The sequence below is a fragment of the Podarcis erhardii genome (genome assembly GCF_964252035.2).
Source record: "Podarcis erhardii genome assembly, chromosome: 1".
Classification (NCBI taxonomy): Eukaryota; Metazoa; Chordata; class Lepidosauria; order Squamata; family Lacertidae; genus Podarcis; species Podarcis erhardii.
In genome coordinates, this window is record NC_138497.1 from 28,745,435 (window position 1) to 28,760,084 (window position 14,650).

The following is a 14,650-nucleotide window of genomic DNA, read 5'->3' on the forward strand; positions in this document are numbered from 1 at the left end:
AACAACCATTCAGTTAGATGAGCTAATTAGAAATAAACCACATTACGAATGAAAGGACCATATGATCCAATAAATTCTATCATGCAGGTATAAGACACCTCTATACATGTGAAGGTCTCTGTGAAATGCCTGGTGAGCTCTCTGTTCTACTCAACGCAGACAAAGAAAGCAGATCAAGCAATCAATAATTATTATTAGGAAGAATCTCATTTGTACTTGGGGAAGAACACAGTCTACTGCTGCTTCATCAAGGCAATTATATTTGATCTGTAGATTATTTTCTGTCTGCAATTATTGAAAAGATGTATTGAGAGTTCATTGAGCCCTAAAGGGCTTAACGAAGCTGCAGTCAGAGAAAAATATATACCTCCATGACAATAAGGGCTATCAGAGATTTCAAAAGCACCTGATTGAATGAGCCCCAGACTCTGAAAGCAACCATCTGACAATTCCCACTTTAATATTAATATTCCACTTTAAATATTATTATTATTTAATATTGTTAAAAACAGGAATGAAGAACAACTCAGCTTGGGCAACCCAATCCACTCTATTAAAAACTTCGCCACTAAAAAAGAAATAGCACACATGAGGAACACTAATCTGCACTGGCTTTCCAGAATCTACCATCGTGGTCTTCCATTATCAAATTCCACAGATTTATGAAGTTCATATCTTGTTCTCCACACAGGAACAACCAACCCTAACTTAATGAGTGGGTCAAACAGTATCACAGAAGAACTTGGCCTCATGTCTGCACATACAACAATAATTCAAATGGAAACTGAGAGTGAACAAGTTCTGTGCTGAATTTTATCATTAGATAAAATCAGAAAAAAACATAAACAAAAGGGAGAGAGAGAATCTGGCCGTAAGATATATTTGAGAAAACACAAGCCAGCTATAGAGACTTCAAATGACTCACCTGAATGGTAGGTGTGGAGCGGTTTCTTCGGGTTGTAGTAGTGGCCATAGTAGTGGTGGTCTCCATGACTGTTGTAGACATCTCTGGTGGCATGGAGGTTGTAGGTGCGGTTCCCAAGATGGATGGCACTTCTCCCACCAGCCGGACACTTCCATTGATCTTGATGTTGGGGCTGCTCTCTGCTGCCATGTTCAGCACTTTCAAACCATTGTAATAGAGACCGGAGAGCTGGCCTTGGAAGAGACGCCCTCTATCTTTTCCTCCAATGGCTATTTGCGCCTGGGTGTTGAAGATCGTTAACTGTCGTCCTAAGTGAAGGGGGGGTTGAATAACATTATTGGCAGGAATATTTCCCCTTTTTAAAACCCTTGAGTCCTGGCTGAAATGGACCAAAGCTCGAAGCAGGTTTTCTGATGTGGTGGTGATGGCAATTGTGGTGATTAAATGGCAGGAATGCAGTACCATAAATAGCTGTCCCGATGTGCCACAAATCATGATAAGCCTGAACAACAAAACAATGGATCCAGATCTTTGTGGTCTTGTTCCCGTAAAAATAAGCACATTCAGGAGAAATTTTACCCAAACCTTGTTTTCATTTCAAATTTAAAAATCCAACTCTTTACATATTGTTTTGGGAACTTGGGAGAGTTTAATCCAAGCCAGAACATCAAAACCTCCTTAGTTTTTTGCCCTCTCCAGAATGTAAAAACAAAAACAAAACCTGGATCCTTGAATGGACAGAGCAGAGATTCACTCCTGTCCTGTGATTTGGCAAAAGATGAACAGAACACAGATATGTGCTAAGAGATGGACATACGCATGACTCCTTGAAACTTATAATAGCTACAGCTGTGGAAGATAGAATCTTGTTTTAAATAAAGGTTAGATTTAATACAATTTTTGGATCATATTTGCTGTGGAAGAGAAAATATGTGTCAATGCTGAATTAGTGCACATAAATAACCCTATGAGTTTGGGCCTAGTTCTCACAGTAAAACTGTGTCAGAGCTGTGTACCACTTCACACTGCAGGTGGGAAAAATCACATCGTTTACTATTCCTTTATACAAAACAATTCTCTCCACATAGAAAACTAAATATTGGGGAGAAGGTTTCCAGTAGCCTTCTCCCTGATATGAGAGCCCACACCTACAGTTAGAAGCATTGGTTCTCAGACACAGGTTCACTACCTCAGTGAGACCTAGGCCTTGATCTACGTACATGTAGTTTTTACTGGCGGGCCACTTTGAGAAGGGGCATAAAGTGGCAAGCCAAAGCCCTAAGTGAGCTGCCAGTAAGTCCCACAATATACAAAGTAACCACCATTATTTCCACACACCTCTCTTCCTTCAGGGAGAGAAGGGGTGAGACACCTCAGGAGGCCAGATTTGGCCCAGGACTACTGGCTGTTGTTATCTACCTATGAGGCACACTGAGAACTACTGTATAGTGAACACAACTAAGTTCCTTGAGATCTCAGAAGTGTGCTTCCTAACCTTTTTTTTTGAAAGGAAGGCAGGGAGTATGCAGCATTTCCAGTCAGTATAGATCCCAGAAATAATTATTTTCCCACCTACAAATCAAGGGTGAGTTCACACAATTAGTTTAACAGGCAATGTGACTTTTGATAGGAATCTCTCCTTCTGTCTCATTCCTCTCATCATAGGTAGGCAATTGCCAGAGGTGATGAAGAAGTGTGATTCATGTTCATGGTATTTCCACATATTCAGTTAGAAAAATAACAACTACAATTTTCACACGATAAACCCAGTATGAACTCACCCTGGATTTATTTTATATCCTTGGTCAGAATGCAGTCTTAGGGTGTACTAAATGCAATTGGCTGTTGAGCAAAGAATCACACTGGCCATGTTTCAGAAGACAAAGCAGTATTCAATCATCCAATCCATTTCTCCCCACATTTACACACACATGCCCATTTCCCTCCCCTCCCTCCTTCCCTGCAGCACACTAACCACTTTCTTCCTCAAGTCCCCCCGATACATGCCAAAGGCCACCATGCAGCAGGGCACCTAAACCCCACTTTCCATTCCCTCATAGCCAGTGGTTAAAGTAGATCAGAATACGAGGGGAGCTCACCAATTTTGGTCGTCGTGGCAGGTCTCGAAGTCAAGTGGTGATGCGCTGTTGCATCATCTAATGGTGACAAGATGGATAATGGGGAAGAGAATGGGGACAAGAGAAGAAATGTATCTGAAAGGAATTCCTATTCCCCAAGGAGGACCCTAGCTAACCAAGCAAAGTAGGTATGTATGTGAAATTCCTGCAGCTTGAGATGGTGAGGTGCACATCCCCTTGTGCTATTGCAATAAAATATACATATATCGAGAGAGACTGGACCAAGATGGGTTAGTGTACAGATGTAAAAAAACAATAAATAAAAAAATGGTAAGGATTGAGATATTCTGTCTTTGAAATCAGAACAATTTTCCTTTCTCCCCTCATAACTGTCCACTCACTGCTTTCCTCACAGTGCAGATGTGTTACATGTAGTTTTAGTGCTGGGACACTATGTATGGAAGAATAGCAATTTTTGCAGGACTCATTTTTTTAATATAAAAATAATTGCCTCAGTGGTAATTTCAATCTACTTTAACAGCCATTATTAGATAGTGAAGATGATTGTAATAATATGGCTCTGTTCGTAGCAATTTCTTTCAATTACATGATAGCTGCAGTTATCACATGGAAAACTATGATGGGCTCTCATTAAAATAGGCCTTACAATTCAATTCACAGATTCCCTCTTTTGGGAGTACCATATCATCCCATTTTCTCCCTGAAACTTGCATTCTCATATCCATCCCACGGGACCCACACGGAGTGGCATAAACTGTGGGAACGTCAACCGAGACAGATACTTATCCACTTGCAGTCTCTGCTTAAAGCAGAGGTGGGCCTGCCATAAACAAATGTTTTGATCCTAGGATTTTTCCAAAATTTGCCATGGAACTTCGCTTTCTAATTTGGCTTGCACAAGTCTCACAACCCATCTGAATCTGCAAACTTCTGAGGAAAATAAGCTCTCTTTTGAGGAACCTCACACATGGCAAGGCACATTCTGAGGAATTGTGGAGTCTCTGAAGCTGCCCAAATCTACAGACCCCTTTATATTCTGTGTAAATGCTTCATTCAGCTCATCTGATTCTGGGTGGGAGTGCTGTCTAAACTAGAGAAAATGATGGTATTGCACATTACAAAGCCCAGTGCTTCTCCTCCTCTCACTCTCCCCATTTCCTCACTTCTGGACACTACCAAATTATTACCCCAGAGCATTCCACCTTCTATCCTCCCCTAACAAAGTAAAAGCTAACTTGAGGCCCATTTAGATGTGCATCCCTCATGTGAGATGAAGGCAGAAGCAGAGTTGTCAGATTCCATCCGTGCTTTCTGTTCATTTAATGGCTCTGAAAAGATGGAAGAATCGGGCAAAAATAGATATATAGAGATTCTTAGAGGATGGGGAGATTGCAGGGGGTACAGTGGTGCCTCGCAAGATGAAATTAATTCGTTCCGTGAGTTGCTTCGTCTTGCGATTTTTTCGTCTTGCGGAGCGCGGATTCCCCGGGTATTAACGGTTTTAAGAAAAAGGAAGCTAACTCGCAAGATGTTTTCGTCTTGCGAAGCAAGCCCATAGGGAAATTCGTCTTGCGAAGCACCTCAAAAAACAGAAAACCCTTTCGTCTAGTGAGTTTTTTGTCTTGCGAGGCATTCGTCTTGCGGGGCACCACTGTATATAATGTTCTGTATCTAGCAGTTATGGGGCAGGGGACTGCATTTGCTCAGTGTTCCTTTTAGCTGCATCTTCTGAGTGGCATTTGCTGAACTTCTTGTTGCAGATGGAATATAGCTACTATAGAAGTGGCCTTCTTCTGAAATACAGGGTCCAGTATAAGATTTGCCCTTACCCCAGGCCAACTTTGTTGCAAAACTAGGGCAAAGAATATACCAAGGACAGGCTGCAGATCTTACTTTTCCCCGAAGAACTCCTTCCACTCCATCTTAGTTGGCATGAAGCACTTAGAGTGCTAAATAGTGAGAAAGTGCAACTAAATGAAAATTAATAGACAAAGCCTCTTTATGTTTTGTTTTCTCCTTCTTCAAGTAAATGAGAAGGCCTCTTCTATGCTGTCCTTTTCCCTTTCATTAGAAGTGTAAGCATTCACATTGTCCTAGCGTTTTAGATATATCTACTCCAGGAAGATGAACTAATTCAAAAATAAATAAATATGTGAAGTATGTTATGTCTCCCTCTTGAGTTATGGGTTCTTTGAGTTCAGGAGCTGAACATGAGGCATGCAATGCACTGCACAGCTACATTTTATAATGTAGCACTGACACTGAACATGTGTGTTTGCTACAAGGATAAATCTCTAGGGAGACCTACTCCTAACTTCAAACTCTTGAGCGAGGCGTCTCTGCTTGAATGGTCAAGTGGAAAACAATGGGCAAAAAGAAAGAAAAATGTAGAGAGGAAGCATGCATAGCTGAAATGTCACACCAGACCTCTATCTCCTCTTTCACCTACTTTTGCGAATATTGTTCTTCCAAAGTAAACCTTTTGTTGTTGTTGCAAATATACTCTCTATTTCAAATACACCAATGAGGTGATCAGGAGCTAATCCACATGGTGCAGTGCATTCAAATTACGTGGCTTCTGAATTCCTCCTCCTTGTTTGCACTGTCCTGATTGACGTGGCTCACAAAAGAGGAAAGCGTTTGCTTGCAAATGCTTTATTAGGTTTCCCTGTGAAGTTTAATCTTTAAGTTTTGATCTGGTTAAGAATCCACACACATCTATGTAATCTGGTTTTGCAATTGACAAGATGTCAGGACAAATCTGAAACAACTATTCATCAGAACACCAACTGCACTAGCGAATGCATCAGTCCAGTTCATAGCACTCAGCTGGATTTTGGGTTTAAGCCTACAACAAGCCTTTATTCTGGATAAGCAGCTTTCTATCTAAAGCTGCCATACGTGGAATACTAGCACTAGCCGCTGATTGACAGAAAGGGTGTATGGCGATCTCCCTTTCGTTCTAGGGCAGTCACCCAACAAACAAACAACCTATTCTATTTTAAGTCATATGATATACAGTACTGATCCTTCCCCCCCACAAACACAGACATACGTACATTTTTTTGAATTATCTCACTACCCACTCTGATCTTTCAGGTCAAGGAGGAAAACCCATTAGGCTGATACCAAGAACATGCTTGTGGTCCCTCTCCCATAATGCAAAATTAGGCATTTACTCTTGGTGTTGGATGCTGCTCTTACTATAACAGACACTGAGCAGCTCGTGGCTGGGCACTCCACTGCTACCCAGATCTCTCCATGGCTACTTGATCTGGGTCAACTCACAGAATAGCAGCATAAGCAGGTATCTGCAGAGCTTGCATCTCCAAGTATTGCCTCTTAATGCTTTCTGCTCTGCAAGGAAAGGGAAAGCATGAAAGGGGCAGTGTGTCCTTGAACGCAGACCGCTGGCAGCAATGTAAGGGCACAGGTGGTCCATGCAGTAGCCCAAATCTCCCTTTGCAAATTGGGGCATTGGCACTGATTTCCTTTTCCTAGTTTCCAATGTAGAGGCATGTGATTCCTCCCACCCCCCTCAATATATCACAGCCAATACTGGGGGTGAGTGTGAGTGTATAATTATAACTTGCAGGAGCTGATTTCACATTCTCTCTCTTACACAAACATATATACTGAGTTGCTCTAAGCACCTGTAGTTCCAAATAAATTTTAATTTCACTTCTGTTTCCCAGCTAAACTGCACTTACATACAGAGATATCACCATACTGGAGAATTGGTCTTATTCCCCGTTTTCTGAATCTGTACAAACTGAATTGGTAAAGTGGTTTGATTAACACAGCAGCACTTTAGGCATGTTTACTCAGAAGTGCACCCCAGTGCATTCAATGGGGGCTACTCCCAAGTAAATGTGCATAGGATTGTAGTATTGCTAGAGGATTAAATATTACAACAGAAATACATTTTAACTGTAAATCCTGTTTATGATTTTTGTTATCTTTGTATCTTTCTTTCCATCTACCCCTCACAATGGCTTTATTTCACATGGAGAAACAGCTCTGGCATTCCTTTGAAAAGTTCTTTTAATTACCCCTGCCCACAATTATGTATCTTCAAAATCAAAGGCACATAAGTACTTAACAATACTTAAGCGCCACTGATTGAAATGGGACTTGAGGACACCTACGTTCCTCTGGATTGCATCCATTGTGTTAATTGTAAACGATTCCATTGTAGGTCCATTATATCTGGCAGAGAGTTATACTCTGTGCTGTCTATCTCGATGGATTGATCCATCCATCTAAGCATCCATCAATTTATCATGTTCCATTTTGATAGCTATCTACCCTTGCACTCATCATCTTTACGAGGTCTTCTGACATAAGACTTTCTTGATGCATTAGGAAATGAATGAATGACTGGATGGGCAGGCAGGTGTAGATGAGTGAATAAATGATAGGCTGGTGAATGGGTGATCCCCCCCACCTGCTGTTTCTCATATATAGTGGCAACTGAAATATCAAAAAACACCTTGACATTATATATCCCGTTACATGATACACTAAATATTACAAAATGCTTATGACAGATTGTTTTTTCCACTGACAACATGTATCAATAACTGCGCTCACCCCCAATGCTTCCTAGAAATGTTAGAGATCTCAGGAGCTGCTGTTTTCTTTAGAACCCGCTGCTCTGATGTGATTTTTAAAACAAAACAAAACAAAAACCCCCAAAGCACTGTCATCTTCTTCTTCATCATCTTCATCATCATCATCCACACAACAGCAAAAACATCAATTTCAGAATTCCAAGGTGGTAAACACATATAAAACACTTGGGCATGCTTATTTCAGGCTTGGGGAAGCAATGGGGGGGAAAGACTCAAATCAATGGTGAAAACTACAGAGAAGGAAAAAAAAAAGTTAAAAACAAGGATGGGTTTCTCAAGCACATGAGCTTCATCACAGCATCAGGCATGCACTAGTCTTAACAAAAGCAAGGCTGGCATTATCATTAGTGTTAAAGGGACTTTATTTGAGATTAGCAAAACAAAGTTAACCACTTTTTAGTCTGAAAAGGTTTTAACTTTTAAAAATCATTTCTCAAGAACTTGGGTCAGATCACCAAGACATTAATCATTTTTAGTGATAATGATTGGCATTTATGCAATGTTTTTTTGGGGGGGCACATCTGGCGATGCACCAAGCGAAAGGCATCTCACCAAGCATGCCTGGTAGCCCAGTAACCAGGAGCTTAATAAAGACACTGGCTTTGTTACTTAACCTGGGACTAGAGCAAGGTTGGATAGAGGGAGGGATGTCAAGCACCTGGCTGGTGGGATGCACTGGACTTAACATGGGATACATTGTATGGGCCTGTTTTAGGGTGTTTAGAGCACTTCATGTTGTTATATCACTATAGAGATCAGTATTATTATTCCAGCAGCAATACCTGACATTCTAGGGGCGCTGGGAGAGCCTAAGTGCCCTGGCCAGGCTTGCCAATGTTGTTTTCGTCTTTCTGTCCACCTATGACCCTGGCTGTGGGTTATCTGACAGCAGAGGCTGGGTCTGGTAAGGTAAAGGTAAAGGGTAAAGGGACCCCTGACCATTAGGTCCAGTCGTGACCGACTCTGGGGTTGCGGCGCTCATCTCACTTTATTGGCTGAGGGAGCTGGTGTACAGCTTCCGGGTCATGTGGCCAGCATGACTAAGCCACTTCTGGTGAACCAGAGCAGTGCACGGAAACGCCTTTTACCTTCCCGCCGGAGCGGTACCTATTTATCTACTTGCACGTTGACGTGCTTTCAAACTGCTAGGTTGGCAGGAGCAGGGACTGAGCAACGGGAGCTCACCCCGTCACGGGGATTCGAACCACCGACCTTCTGATCGGCAAGTCCTAGGCTCTGTGGTTTAACCCACAGCACCACCCGCGTCCCCCTGGGTCTGGTAAGCTACCTGGAAAATTCTCAGAGTGCCTTGGAGAGCCCAATGTAGCATGGCTCTCAGACATCATGGAGAATTTGGATGGCAGGCATCTTCCCAGAGTCAGCCTCTGCTGCCTTGTAAGCCCATGCCTGGGGGAGTAACAGTTAGGGGCCCCATCAAGACTGGTACTAGCCTTAATTATGTCCATATTACACAAGAGAGGTGATAGGGGCTTGCTAAGGATCACCTGCTAGGTTCATGACAGAAGTAAGATTTGAGCACTGACTGGAGCACATCATCTACACAACACTAAATTTCAGTCTCCTCCAATCAAATTTCCTCTTGCTTTGCTCAAGTGAGGCTGAGGCCTCCTTCTTTATATCCCTATGTCTTACTTGATAAGCTGTTTAATGGGCAATCTCTCCTCTAAAATCCTTACTAAAATCAGTTAAAGTTAAAAACTTTAAGCAAACGTGTCTTGCTGCAATTACACAAGTCCTCCTAGGACCTCACAGTTTTTAGGCTAGCTACAACTATTAATAGGTTCAGCTCAGCAACAGAAAAGTAAACAAGATGTTTACTCAGTACTTGGGGAGAATTTGTGAATATTTTTTCTCTTCTTTTTAAAATACTCTGATACAAATAGATCTGAAGACAGCAGTCACCCCCACATACTTTTTCTTTCTTTCTTTTTTTTAAAAAAACATAAATTAAAGTCTGGTTCAGATTTCCATGAACTTCATAATTTTGGAATCATTTAAGCTCTGAAAAGGAAATCAGGTTGGGTGCAGGGTTCAGTCTCCAACACAGTATGTGCAGTGCTTGATACACAGTACTGGGCTTGGAATGAATTAGTTCAGTTTAATTAAGTTCAATGAATTAGTTCAGAAATTTCTGAAAGGAATTCCCCTAAATGCCAGGTGAACTGAATGTGAAATGAAGTTCATTTTGGCAAAGATGATTTCTAATTCATCTTTAAGTTCATTTTTTTTTTTTACTCTTTTAGACTCTTAAAGCTTAAAAATCATTAAATCATTGGGGAAAATAAATGAAACCATTTACATTCTGCTGCATTTTATATTTTAGTACAGCAACTTGTAACATTCTGAATGAAAAAATTGATGGAGATAATTTGGATGAACTTGAACTAAAAATGAACCAAACTAGTTCATTTTGTAAGGAACCAACTTGAACTGGACATGTTGAACCAGAACTAGCTCCTTTTAAAAATGAACTTTCCATGCTTTGGCATTGCATCACTATTCTTCTCATTTATGCACACACAACTTCTGCTGCAGGAATATTATCTGCAAGTCCATTCTGGAAATCTGCATGGAATTTGCTCGTTATCCACGTGCAGCAGAATTCCAGAAGGAGTTCTGCATAGGGAACAACTTTCCTTGGGGACACTTTCCATAGCGCACATGGAAAAGGATAATTGGAACAGCGTGAATGAATAATCTGAAAACCAGGGAGTTGGGAATAGATGACCCTTGGGGCCCCTTCCAACTCTACAATTCTATGTTTCTAAGATATGATTCATTCATATTTAACATAACACCCACCTCATTCACTCTCTTCCTTTATTGTAGTTTATATATAAATATTCAGAATTGCTGTCTTAGGGGATTACTAGTGGGGGGTGGGTACCCAAAACAGATTAACTATGTTATAATGATTAGGGCAGTCACACACCTGAAATATTTTAAAGAGATTTTAAAAATCTTGAATGAAGTGATTTCCAAACAACCTCTAAGGCAACTTTGATGCTAAATATATAGATGTAGTTTAAATATATGTTTTTAGGAAGGAAAAAAACAAAGTTCATGCAGTGGTTAAATTGCCATAATACATATTGTTGCTTTGGTTGTTTCTATTTATGTTTAAAGTGGTGTTTTAATTTCTGCTTCTTTCTTCATTGCTTTTGGATTGCAAGCTTAGAATTCCGTCCCTTTAACTTCATTTTTAGTAGCAATGTATTATAGCATGATTTATCAACATATGGCAGGTGGAAGTTGACACAAATTATAATGAAAATTAAAAGAGTCATTTATGCAGCAGGCGATTCTAATTTAAGAAACATTTATTTGCAGGCTTTAAAAATGAGGGTTTAGAATCAAATGGATTTAAAATGAAAGTTTTAACAACTGTTACCTTTTTCCTGCAGCCATTCCTCTACGGGCCGGTTATATTTGAAGGGGATTTTCTGTTTTACCAATTGGAACGCAGTATCAGTGTTGCCTTTAAAGTTTAAAAAACAGCTTAAAAACAATCTGAAAAGTCAATGAAATAGTTAAAAAAACATCCTAGGCTTGCTTCTTTGCTTTTATTTATGAAGGTATTTAAATATACAGAACATGAAGAAGTATATTAAGGCTGTAATTAAAGCTGTAATCCTATACACCTACACCTGGGAGTAAGTCCCACTGGGCCCAGTGGTGCTTACTTTTGCGTAGACATGCATAGAATTACACTGTTATTCTTTTAGTGTGGTACAGAATAGTTAACCTTTCATTTCCTGGAGTTCTAGAAGATCAGGTGATTAAAACATTGAGACAAAGATCGTGCCTTTTCTATTCCTTGCATGATTACCACTGATAGAGGAATAATTGGTTACATTTGCCTGTCTCTCCCCATTTAGCCAATTCCCAATATTTTATTATTCATCACTGTTTCCTGATGTGCTAACCCTTTGCTGAGAATTCCAATAAATCTGCCAAACCACTTCAGAAGGCAAGTGGGAGATTTTGTCCTGCAAGTAAAACTCCAAAACTTAGAACCTGAAGGAGAAAAGGTTCTGTTGGCCTCCATTGAAGCCTCTCAATGTTCTCCTGCTACTGGTAAATAGAGCAAAGAAGACTGTTGCAGCCTGGGTCTTTAGAGTGGAAAGCACTTCAGGAGATACAAAAGAAAGAAAGTTGAACTACAGTTCAGAACCACACCGGGAGTACTGTGTCCAATTCTGGGCACCACAATTTAAGAAGGATATTGACAAGCTGGAATGTGTGCAGAAGAGGGCAACCAAGATAATCAAGAGTCTGGAAACCAAGCCTTATGAGAAACAGTTGAGGGAGCTGGGTAGGTTTAGCTGCAATAAGAGTAGACTGAGAGATGTGGTAGCCATCTTCAACTGTCTTAAGGGCTGTCACATGGAAGAGGAGGTATGCTTCTTTTCTCTTCTTCTTGAGGGTAGGACTCAAGGAGAGAAGAAGAGAAGAGTCTGGGTTTGATATCCCGCTTTATCACTATCCTAAAGAGTCTCAAAGCGGCTAACAATCTCCTTTCCCTTCCTCCCCCACAACAAACACTCTGTGAGGTGAGTGAGGCTGAGAGACTTCAAAGAAGTGTGACTGGCCCAAGGTCACCCAGCAGCTGCATGTGGAGGAGCAGGGACATGAATCCAGTTCACCAGATTACGAGTCTACCGCTCTTAACCACTACACAACACTGGCAATGGCTTCAAATTACAAGGAGATTCCGACTAAACATTTGGAAAAACGTTCTTACATTAAAAGCTGTTCGGCAGTGGAACAGATTCCCACAAGAGATGGTGGACTCTCCTTCCTTGGAGGTTTTTAAGCAGAGGTTGGATGGCCATCTGTCATGGATGCCTTAGCTGAGATTCCTGCATTGCAGAGGGCTGGACTAGATGACCCTTGGGTTCTTCTCAACTCTAAGGTTCTAAGGTTCTATGATAGCTATTTTCAAATATCTGAAGGGCCGTTACATGGAAGATGGAGCAAGCTTGTTTTCTTCTGCTTTGAAGGGTAGGATCTGAACCAAGGCCTTCAAGTTTCAAGAAAGGAGATTCCGACTAAACATCAGGAAGAACTTTCTGATGGCAAGAGTAGTTTGTCAGGGGAACAGACCTCCTTGGAAGGTGGTGGTCTCTCCCTCAATTGAGGTTTTTAAGCACCTGTGAGGATTGCTTTAGTTGAGATCCTGGCATTGCAGGAAGTTGGAATAGATGATCCTCAGTGACCCTTCCAACTCTACAGTTCTGTGATTTTATTATTCTCCAAATACATGCAAGTGGAACTGAAAGCACTTCAGCTGAAGAGATGCTGAATCATTTCCCTTCCTCTCTTTTAAAATAGTACAGTTCCCTCCCCCCCCCCACATACTTATCCTCACAGTGATGGAAAACCTTCTGCATCACCTATATGAAGGCTCAAAGGGACTCACCATCTAGGGATGTAAAGACAAAATAAAAAAATTCCTTCCAGTAGCACCTTAAAGACCAACTGAGTTAGTTCTAGGTATGAGCTTTCGTGTGCATGCACACTTCTTCAGATAACATGCACACGAAAGCTCATACCTAGAACTAACTCATGCATGCACACGAAAGCTCATACCTAGAACTAACTCAGTTGGTCTTTAAGGTGCTACTGGAAGGAATTTTTTTATTTTGTTTTGACCATGGCAGACCAACACGGCTACCTATCTGTAACTAGGGATGTAAAGAGTTGTGTTTGCAGCGTGGTCCCTCAGGTTCAACACAGGCCTTGAGCTTGGCTTATGTGCTCACTGAATGTCTCCACACAGAATGGCACTGTAGTTCCAATCAGCTGCCTGGCATTTGTGTGGCAGTGATTCATATCTGATTTTGAGCCCTCAGCTGTGTTAGCAGTCAGTTTACATTTGGACGTCAGATCTGTTTCTTTCAATTTAGACATGGAGCAGGACTACAGCGTGGAAGATTCAGGTTAAATCCTCCTGCCGGGACATTTAAGAAGTGAAAGCTCTGCAGTGGGGTTGGAGCAAAGGGCAGGGATCACAGTCAGCTGTGAAAAGACCTGCTGGCTGCAGGGAGACAATTTAGCACGTTCATTCCAAGTTTGCCCTGATCAGGGTCTCTTGCTATAATCTGAGGGAATGAAAGACTTTCGCAGGTGTGTGCCATTAAATGCAGGACTGACTGCTACCCATAGCAGGTCCCTTTGAGGTAATAGTTAATTAAGCACTGCAGACACCTCTCTGAACTTCCTACTATACTTGTGCCTCAGGCCCAGTGTCAACCTGGCGCTGCCCTATAGCTTCTGCTATTAAGACTTAAAAGGCAATGTAAAATCGTGGCAGTATGTTCTGTCAATCATGTTTCTAATCGCATTAGTCATGTAGGAGGTTGCCTCAGGCATACGGATACACCTGAAAGGATGTAGCCAGCAATCCAGAATAATTTGAATTCTAATAAAAAAAAGAGATCAAGAATGCAATTACTTTGGAATCACTTCACTGACCATTCAGCAGGACCAGCCCTTATAAGTGGTCAGAAGATGGGAGACCCAAAACTACACTCTATTATTTCTTTGTATATGTATAATAACTGGCAGCAAGGCCTGTGCAGCAGAGGGACTGAAAAAGAACATGATGATGAAGAACAAACTGCCGAGTCTGAACCTATATAAACCAGCTTAGATAGGCAGAAATATATAGCATACTATAAAAAAAAATGTGCATGCATTAGGGAATGTAGACATCTATATAGAAATTGTGGAAATTAGGGTGCCAAAGAGAATCAATTGTTCCTGAGATTAGGTCTTTGGCAGTATTTATGACTTGAACAGATAGAAAATAGTGAATAAGGTCTTAAAGGAAAAAGTGGGCAGTGAACCTCCCTCTGGACCAAATAAATCATTGTGAATTCTCATCTTGGGTAAATCTCTCACTGGTCTTCGTGGGTGTTGAGTTGCAGCAGAAGAGAGGGAAGCCACCCCTCAGTTCCAGTGGTAGA

At 41.2% G+C, this 14,650-nt stretch overlaps 1 protein-coding gene across 24 annotated transcripts in view; it reads right to left on the reverse strand.

Annotated features, from left to right (window-relative positions):
- The window catches only part of NRXN3 (neurexin 3), a 1,212,171-nt gene that overhangs the window by 137,774 nt on the left and 1,059,747 nt on the right, over positions 1–14,650 (reverse strand). For 14 of the 24 annotated variants that reach the window (XM_081858018.1, XM_081858020.1, XM_081858019.1 and 11 more), the window contains 3 exons: positions 11,071–11,157; positions 3,025–3,081; positions 926–1,233 (listed from right to left, as the gene is read on the reverse strand). In XM_081858018.1, the coding sequence (XP_081714144.1) occupies positions 926–1,233; positions 3,025–3,081; positions 11,071–11,157 (452 nt within the window). The remainder of the gene's footprint in view (positions 1–925; positions 1,234–3,024; positions 3,082–11,070; positions 11,158–14,650) is intronic. The other 10 variants (XM_081857999.1, XM_081858021.1, XM_081858010.1 and 7 more) reach the window with 2 other exon arrangements.